This window comes from Panicum hallii, chromosome 9 (genome assembly GCF_002211085.1).
Source record: "Panicum hallii strain FIL2 chromosome 9, PHallii_v3.1, whole genome shotgun sequence".
NCBI classification, from domain to species: Eukaryota; Viridiplantae; Streptophyta; class Magnoliopsida; order Poales; family Poaceae; genus Panicum; species Panicum hallii.
The window spans coordinates 34,514,204-34,523,744 of record NC_038050.1 but is presented as its reverse complement, the minus strand read 5'-3'; the positions used below and the strand labels follow the sequence as shown (position 1 = coordinate 34,523,744).

At 47.7% G+C, this 9,541-nt stretch overlaps 1 protein-coding gene across 2 annotated transcripts; it reads right to left on the bottom strand.

The window, feature by feature from the left end:
- Positions 1–3,882: 3,882 nt before the first annotated feature.
- LOC112873766 (probable polyol transporter 6) lies at positions 3,883–8,941 on the bottom strand. Of its 2 annotated transcripts, XM_025936815.1 has the most exons (3): positions 8,636–8,941; positions 5,598–5,897; positions 3,883–5,517 (listed from the first exon to the last, which is right to left on the bottom strand). In XM_025936815.1, the coding sequence occupies exons 2-3, from the start codon at positions 5,752–5,754 to the stop codon at positions 4,091–4,093; spliced, it is 1,584 nt and encodes a 527-aa protein (XP_025792600.1). In that variant the 5' UTR covers positions 5,755–5,897; positions 8,636–8,941; the 3' UTR covers positions 3,883–4,090. The 2 variants fall into 2 exon arrangements, with proteins under 2 accessions (XP_025792600.1, XP_025792601.1); XM_025936816.1 differs by lacking the exon at positions 8,636–8,941 and having other exon boundaries at positions 5,677–6,727.
- Positions 8,942–9,541: the final 600 nt, after the last annotated feature.

Sequence of the window (9,541 nt, the reverse complement as noted above, 5' to 3'; positions counted from 1 at the left end):
TTACATAGGTTCCTAAGTTTCATTCATCTAGGGTTTCATTACAACTCCTAAAACTTAATGCACAATATAGATATATAACATAATAAGAGCATAATTTGAAAAACTGGGTTATGCACCGGGGCTTGCCTTCTTGGGTGGGGCTAGGGTCAGGAATGTCAACAACTTCCGAACTTTCGTTCGGAGCTACAGTAAGATCCTCGGCAACATTCACTTGGTCTTCAGATATACCCTGCTCAGGTTCCGGGACCAATTCGTAGGTCCCGTCTTAAAGCGTCGTCGATTCTATATGATATGCAATGATTTGAATTAAGTGATTATTGAGTCAATAACTTTCCTTCACGATAAGGTTGCAATCCAACAACTCACATTCAACACATCACAAAACAATGGATTTGAATTCCAAGAATTCAAATTTACTTATTATAAATTAAACCAATTAACATTACTAGCATCATAAATAATTTCGAGTACTGAGGTTAGGAATTTAACTACACACATCTAATGTTAATACAAAACTTATGTTAATTTTTCATATTTTTAAACCTAATAGAATAGTAGTATAAAAATGAAAAAAATCAAACTTAAGTTAACAAGTTTTATTTTTAGTTTGAAATCTATAGGGGCTCTGGCTTTGAATTTTAATGAGTATGTTTATTTCTATCAGATGAGCTTTACATAAATGTTTTATAAATTTTTGAAAGCAGAAACTAAGTTATTTGAATTAAATTCAAATTTCAAGTTTAAATCAAAACCTTAAGTTAAACAGTGTTATAAAATTATTCAAAATTTACTATGGATTACTCAGCATTAGAACAAAGCATGGTAAAAAGAGTTAAGCATAAAAGCATCAGCAACATGCTTGAATAAATTTACTTCATTTCAAGCTTACTTTGAACAAATTTAAATGAGTTCAAGTTAGAGTGCAGTACTGATGGTGAAATTTGTACACAAGTTCACTCATGTCACACACAAGTTGCATACCAAAAATCACATGAAATAAAGCTAACATGTAAAAGATACTTAAAAGATTCACTTGTGATAGAGTTTAAAATAGAACTTAAAATATTAAGTTTCAAACTAAACTTTAGTAACAAAAGTTGTAGAACTAGACTCCTAGAGTATAACAGAACTAGTTTGACAAATTTTGAATTTTTCTACAAATTTTTATCGATTTTCAAAGCTGGCTGATTTGAATTGAGGGGGGTACTGATATTTTTGCAGAAAAGACCCTAGAAAGAAAAGAATACTTGCAATTGGGTCCCTGGTCGGTTTGAACCGAGGGACAACACGACGGCGATCAAATTCCAGCGAGGAGGCTCACCGGCGGCAAGGGGGAAGTGGGGGAAAAGGTTCAGGAGCTCACGGCGGGTTCGGGGGTGGCAGGAATCGAAGAAGGAAGGTGCAGAGACGGTGGTTCGATGGAGGACCGAGCTGGCGCGGTGAGGTCCCGAGGCGGCGGCGGCGTTCTGGTGGCCGGAGTGCAGAAGGTGACGGGAAAGTGGCCAGGAAGCTTCTACGCGTAGATGTAGTGCTAGTGGTGACCTCGGTGAGGACCAAGAGGGGGCGGAGCGCCGGGACGATAGTGAGGCCGAGTGGAGGCGGTGTACAGGACTGCCGGCATGGCGTTCTGGTTGTGTGAGCGTGAGGGGATGGAGAATAGCTGGTCAGGGAGCTTTAGTGGGATGTAGTGGTGCCGGTGGAGAACGGAATTGCGAGTGTGGAGCGGCGGAGGTGGCTGACGGCGGTGAGAAGGGACTGCGGCGGAGGTCTGGCGGCGGTGCCGAGCGGAGAAGAAGAAGAGGGCGAAAATGCGGGCGTGTGAGAGGGTAAAAGAAGTTGAGGAGGGCTCCTAGACGCGCTGCGGAACCAAGAAGAGGCACAGGCGAGCTGGAGTAGCTGCTGGCGGCTGGCGGCACGCGTGGCGGCTGCGGGCGACGACGGCACGACGTGGCAGGGCGGGGAAAAGCCAGCGGGGGTCGGGCGAGCGGCGGACGGGCGAGCTGGAGGGCCAGGTGGTGTGGTTAGGGTAGCGAGGGGCAGCTGTCAGCCCGGGAGATCGCCGGAGAGGGGTGACGGGCGGCACAGGAGAGCAACAGAGAGGGAGGGGAGAGAGGAAGACGACGAGGACTTGTTTTTAATTTTTCAAAAGTTCTAGGGGTTCACTATGAAGTAAGATTTTCTTTCAAACCATAGCCCAAATGAAAATATGCCCAAAAGCAAAAGTGTAGAGTTTAAAAAAGCTACAACTTTGCTTTAATGGTCAGCTTCAAAAGAATTAGGATTTTGAAACTATTTCAAAATCCGACAAACTATCAAATTTCATATAAAACCTATTTAAAATTCACATTCCAAATGAAACCTTAGGATAATTCTATTTCTTATAGTGGTTTAAAAGTAAATACTTGCCTTTAGAAAACTAACCTTCATACAATTTGAAATTACCCTACCTTCAAACACATTTAGCAAAAGAACCCTAATTTTTCCAAAACTACAAAAACACCCTTTAACTTGCATTTAAGTTTTAACACATTCACAAAAACACACACAACTTTACACTAAACCTAGTGTATCTTGCTCCCAAATACCTGAAATGTCACACACGAGAGGATGCTCCACGGGTGACACCAAACCGTATAGAAGCAAGCTTCAAGAGTAACAAACGTGAATCGAAGGGTGAAGATGCTTCAAGTGCTCTTGAGATGAACTTGACTGCCCTTTCACTTAAAATGGTTGAGTCTCACACCTCAATCTTGCTCTCACTCAAGGCCTAACTCAAATCAACTAAAGGATTAGCTCAATGAGTGATTGGGAAGGAGTAGTAAGTGCTCTTGATGGTGTTTGTCTCGGGTTAGGTCAGCAACACATGAAGGAGGGGTTGAAGGGGTATAAATACCCAAAACCCAAAAAACTAGCCGTTAGTGCACTGGTTAAGTGATTGTCAGAACTTCCAACATAGGGTCGGACTTCCGACCATTTAAAAACAGCTGGCCAAGTACCATCCTTTAAGCAAATTTGGCATCTTTTCTTGCTCTTTTTAATTTCATTAAATTTTAACCTGTCCAAAACTCGATAAACTCATTAGCTCCTTAATTTTGTATGTCATCAACACCAAAACCCACTTAGAGGGCCAAATGCACTTTCACGCAGGCGGCGCTCGCTGCTTCCCATCGTCGCCCAACGGGTATCCGGCGGCTACAGGTATGGGTAGGAATTTTCGCCTGATACGTGTTGCGAGTATGGGTACAACTGGGAAGGTCGGGTATGCTATCGAGCGGATAAATATCTTATCTACACCATACCCGACCCACTGCTATCCCTGCCTGCTGCCAACGCTGTCTCGGTTAAGTCTAAACCGATTGGTGGTGACAGTAAATTAATTGTTATTGGCTTGTGGGTTCTTTTGTGACAAGGTAAATGTTCAATAATTGCTCCATCCTTATCTGACTAATGGCCGATGGCTTGTGCTTCAAAATAGCTCCATCATCATTGGACTACTTGATCATTGATTATTTAGTCATCCAGATTTAATCAAGAGTCTAGCCGATGTATGTTTTTATCATGGGATCATCATTTACTCTACTGTATTTTTATTGGCCGATTGGTTTATGTTGGATGTGGAACTAAGGTATTGTTTTATCAAAATTGGCTAGTTGGCCGATCTCAGCTGTAGGATCAAACTAGCTGGTATGCCTCGAGCTAAGGACTTGCATTGGAGCCAAGCAAATCTTCCAGACCGGTGTGTTGCGCGCGAGGAATCATCGTCGAGTCAATTTTTTAGCGCCAACAGGATCATAAGTTGGAATCAGTTCCAGGATCTAGTTTTGATTTTTTTCAAATGAAATAAAATATAGATAGACTCTATATCAATGTTATAGCGCGAACTGAGCGTGTAACTCAGCTGTGTATTGCTCAGCCTTTGAAAAGTTAACCGTCATAATTCCATCGGAATATTCCATCCCAAATGAGAAGTCTTGACATATAAACACGTGCGTGCATGCTGGGCGGTCTCGCACCAGGGCGCGGTGCGGCACAGCCGCAGAGAATTTTTTTCCTATAAACACATGGGTTATGCACATTTATTGCTAACGCATCACGGCCCCGCCTTGCCGTCGGGGACGTTGGACACCGGAAGCTCCACCGCCATCGCCGGTGACCGAAGCCGTTCGCGCCACCTGCGGCTGAAAACCTCCTCGATCTCCTCCAGGGGCCGGCCCTGCGTCTCGGGGCACAGGAAGTAGAAGAACGTGGCGGCCAGCACGGCCAGCCCGGCGAACAGGAAGAAAGCGCCGCCGATGGTCACCGCCTTGTACAGCGACACGAACGTCATGGACACGCCGGCGTTCATGACGCGGTTGATGGCCACGCCCACGCTGGCGCCCTGCGCGCGCAGCCGGAGCGGGTACACCTCCGAGCTGTACGCCCAGGTGATGGGCCCCACGCCGACGGAGAAGGACGCTATGAAGGTGAACACCGTTGCGATGGACAGCACCACCGCCCACGCCGGTGAGTGGTGCGGCGCCGAGCGCTCGACGATGGTGAGGCCGAGGCCGAGGCAGGCCAGCGAGGCGACGATGCCCGCGAGGCTGGAGAGGTAGAGCGGCCTCCGGCCGATGCGGTCCACGAGCAGGATGGCCGTCAGGATGAACACCGTCTTGGTCACGCCGACGCCGATGGTCGCCGCGAGGATCTCGCTGCGTGTGGCGATGCCGGCCGCCTTGAAGATGCGCGGGCTGTAGAGCACCACGGCCTCGATGCCCGTGAGGTGCTGGAAGAAGTGGACCCCGAAGGCCGCGACGAGGATACGCCGGACGGGCGGCGTCGGGTGCAGGAACATCTCCCTCCAGACGCCCTTGCCGACACTGCTCGGTTGGTGGGGCGCACTCGCAGCGGCGTCAGCTGCTATCCCCGCCGCGACCTTGATCTCCGCGAGGCGCACGTCGGCCTCGCCCGCGGTGTCGCACACCCGCCGGAGCACGGCGAGGGCCGGCTCGACGCGGCCCTGCATGACGAGCCACCGCGGCGACTCCGGCATCGCGATGACGCCGACCGCGAGCACGGCGCTGGGCAGCGCGCCTAGGCCGAGCATGGCGCGCCAGCCGTAGACCAGCGGCAGCTTGGCGAGCAGGTAGTTGGCCACGTACCCGACGAGGATGCCGAAGCTGATGCAGATCTCGGGCAGCGACGTGACGGAGCCGCGGATCTCGGCGGACGAGATCTCGGCCGCGTAGACGGGCGCGATCATGAGCGCGTAGCCGACGCCGACGCCCGCGACACAGCGGCCGGCCAGGAGCGTGGCGAAGTTGGGCGCGAGGCCCATGAGCGCGGAGCCCGCGAGGAAGATGGTGGCCGCGAGGGAGATGGTGAGGCGGCGGCCGACCCAGTCGGAGACGCGGCCGGCGGTGAGGGAGCCGGCGAGGGCGCAGACGTTGAGGATGCCGGCGAGGACCTGCACCTGCGTGTCGTTGGTCTTGAGGTCCTCCTTGATGAAGAGCATCGCGCCGCTCATCACGCCCGTGTCTGCAAATGCACACGTACGTGTTTCCGTTACTTGCACGTGCATTGTATACTTTTATTTACTGATGAGCGATAAAACTCACTGATTGCTGGATTAGGATCGAGTTGAACGAAGTTTGTGGTAATTAGGAGAGTTGACGCGTGCAGGTTAATAATATGTACCGTATCCCATGAGGATGGAGATGATGGAGCCGATAATGGAGCACGCCACGGCATACTTGTTCTTCCCAGCATGGCCATCCCGTTGCTTCTCTTCTCCCATGGCTCCTAGCTCCTCTCGATCTCTTTGTATTTCGATCGCTGTGCAGTGCAGCTCTCGCTCGCCGAGTCAAGCGGCGAGCACTCCCGGTCCTCTTATAGCCGTCGTCACTCCTTGAGGTTGCCTGCAGGCAGGTCGTATCCGAGGAAGGAAATGTACACTACTTGTGTAGGTCAAAAACAGGAGTGAACAAAATGGTTACAACCACCGATGGATATGGGACTAGCTGATTGCGCACTATGGGTCTATGGCGTTCGCTTCGACCGGTGGAGTATTGTGGTAGGCACGGGCACACCGCAATCAGTACGGAACCAAGACAAGTTTAACTCGTGCTGGAACAGCATCACCTCCTTGAACAACGTTTGTAATTAGTATTATTGTGTCCAGAGCAAGGGGAAAACTAGAAGCTGCCTAGCTAGATTGCTGACATGTGTGTGTAAAGCTGATCGAAATGGGAAACTGGGCCCACATGCTATTGACAAAACCCATGGCACATCCGAGATTAGGATAGGCCACTACTACTCAGAGGCCTGCTGGGACAGGTTAATTCTAATTATGCCCCGTGACACATGCATCATTGAGACACTTGTCTATATGTACAGACTACACTACAGAGGTAGATGAAAATATCTCCTACTGGACCAATGACACAGAATCTAGCAGAGAGTGTAAGCCGTAAGGTACATGTCCAACAATTGAATTGAAGCAGCTAGAGAGTAGCATACTATACCGAATTCTTCTCTCAATGCAGGAAACAGTGACAAACATGCACTGGAATAAAATCCATGTATGGCAGTTACCCACTTTGGCAGTGCCCCCAAGCTGCCACCGAGCTGAGTGCTACAAACTGACAACTCACGCGTGCAGCGGCTTTTGTACGCTTCTTTGCATTGGCAGGGAGTAGATCGATCGAGTGCTTATCCACGCTGGGTTCCAAGTCAGAGAAGAGACGGCAGCTCAGTTTCCTTTCATGCATCCAGTTCATTATTCTTTTTAATATTGTTCTCTGTATATTTTGACGTTACCATGCATGCAAACACGCTCTTCATGATCTTTTTTAAACTGTTGATATGTTCTATCCTTTTCTTTTTCTCTGCCAGCAGGACAAGTGAGATTACAACGAACTGTGCATGTATGACATTGACATATGGGTATATATACATGGGTCAATTGAGATAGTCATCTAATCCAACCATGCAAGTCCTTTTGGTGGCGTGTTTGCGTCAACACGGTTTCGATCAGGCCGTGAGCAACTTGTACTTGTTGAGTTCGTGTATATGTTCAGTGGGGGCCGGGTGCTGACACGTATATGGATACTTGGTGCATTCTTTCTAATTCTTTCTCTTTTTTCTTCTGACCTGTTTTGTAGTTACTTCTCAAGAGAAAAACTGTGAGCAGGAGGAAGGGGGGAGGGGGGGAGGGGAGAGGGAAGAGAGAGAGAGAGAGAGAGAGAGAGAGGAAACAAGGGATGGCCAGCAACACTAGTGGACGTCTCTTTTGGGGTACGAAATCTTATTTGAATAGGAAGATCACGATGCATATATATGAGTCGTCGGGTTGGATCGTGACCTCACGAGCGACATATATGCATCCTCGTGGATTATCACCCTCTACGATCTTGCCGCTGTCTGGCCGTCCACTTCTGCCTTCCTCGGGGATTCGTGTGTGTCCATACCTCGCGCCTGCACGCGTGCAGACGAAGGTGGTGGCGTCCTGGACCGCGCATTGCATGCTCACCTTGCTCGCCACCGCCGGGCGTATGGGATGCAATGTACTATGCATGGATGGGTAAATCGTTGAAGACAACGCATTCCAAGAGTACATCATTACTTCCACTGGAGTATGTCATCAACGCGCCGGTGAGTTATGAAAGTGATCGACTCCATTCATTCATTTCATTTCTTTGTAATATAGACCCTGTTTGGATCATCTACAAATTATGAGAATCAGGATGGTGGGTAGGTTGAGAAACTCAATTATCTACAATATGCCCATAATCTCTAAATGCTAGTTTGGACTTTGGAGTGGATGGTAGGATTGTTAGAATGGGTGCTTAATTGGATTCTTATAATCCTCCACGTTTGGAAATCTTACTGATTTTTAGCTAGATTGTAAAATTTGCTTTAGAGCATCTCCGGCAGTATCTCTCTTTTTCCAATAAACTGTTAATATTAGAAAAAACATATGCTCAAACATTTTCACAATACCTCTTATTTCCCCAATAATTACAAATAAAGAGAGAACTTTTGCGCTTCCAATATATTAGTTGTACTAGGGTAAGGTTATTGGAAAACTGTAAAAGTATCTCCCCTCATAATTAATGGGAGTGATATTGAGACATCACAATAACACCTTATTGGGAGATGTGTATTAGGAGACCACTGGAGATGCTCTTAGGTAATCCAAGAATAGCTCTTCATAGAGATTTGACTACTACTGTTTACAACTAAACTATTTTTGTCAGCCCTGGCTCCTCCCAAGGCCACCCCCTCCCCTGAACCCACAGCAAAAAGAAAAAAAAAGTCCTACCATAATTCAATCCTCCGCCATTTTCGACCTTATCTCTAGCTACTAGAGAAGAAGGACCATCACGACGAATAGGAGGTGCGACTAAGAATTAACAGTGAGACCCTCGACCTTTAATTTGCTCTTCTATTAAACAATCGATCACCTAATCGTATATATGATCCGTGATTTAATTTCTAAACGAGTTCGATCTCATGCGCAATGATCAGGTGTTCCGCAAGTCATGCGTGGCCTATCGCAATCGATCAGCGAAGAATCGACATGAAAAGTATAGATCAAGACGCACGGAGGCCACAAAGAAAGCGGAACGAACGGGTATGGTTCGAGTCGACTCACCTGTTGCTAGGCTGCTAATAACCAACAACCATGTATTAGCACCGGCGCCGCCTGCACGGCCGTATCGCCCATTCTGATGGGAACGTAGCAACCAACTTCCGGCGGCCGCCGCCGCCGTGGAGAGGAAGATGATGAATCGCCTCAAAAAAAAGAAAAGAAAAGATCCCAGAATTGGACACACGAAGGAGAGGTGGTCTCGATCGCTCTGTCAGATGGAGTGTCGATTCCTTCGGCCCTCGCTTATCATCCCTTTCCTGCCTCTGTCTGTGCAGGTTATGAAGTGTTGTGATCCCTGGCGATTCGATCCTATCCATTCCAAGCTTCCCATTGCTTACTAATCGTCTAATCCAGTGCCGCGCGCGCGGCAGACCCGCTCGCCAACAACTTCCTTGCATGCCACTACACGATAGATATGGAAGTGACGCCTTGCATCTGGGTGCCGCGTGCGTATAAGGTTTTCTGTGGTTTAGTTTAGGTCGTCGCATGGGAAACAGCAAACCCCCAATCTACTAGGTCATCTCGATCAGATCGGTGCGCCTGCGTGGGCCTAACCATCTTTGCTTAACATCCATTCGGCCAAGCTAAAAATAGCAAAATCTAAAATATTCTATTTTAGTTTTACTCGATGGACTTACCTATGGGAAATAAGTAGAGGCCTCTCCCAATAAGGATCGGTGGAGAGCCCTTAACCACCTGACGTTATGTTGCGTATTAGGACATGATGAGTACATGCATATCAATTTCAAATTAAAAAATTAATGTTTCTATAACCGTTCATTCAGATTAGAATTTGATTATATTATTATGTCCGTTTTAACAAGAACTTTAAAACACATTTCACTTGAATATGTTTCCATCACAGTAGTAAAGTTACTATTTCAAAAACAAATCTTACTTCCTCTATCA

What these genes read in the sequence shown, in the direction of transcription:
- LOC112873766 (XM_025936815.1), bottom strand. Translation starts at nt 5,754, where the DNA reads ATGGCCATGCTGGGAAGAACAAGTATGCCGTGGCGTGCTCCATTATCG. An exon ending in CGATCCTAATCCAGCAATCA is followed by an intron (nt 5,518 to 5,597) that starts GTGAGTTTTATC and finishes GTGCATTTGCAG; the next exon opens with ACACGGGCGTGATGAGCGGC.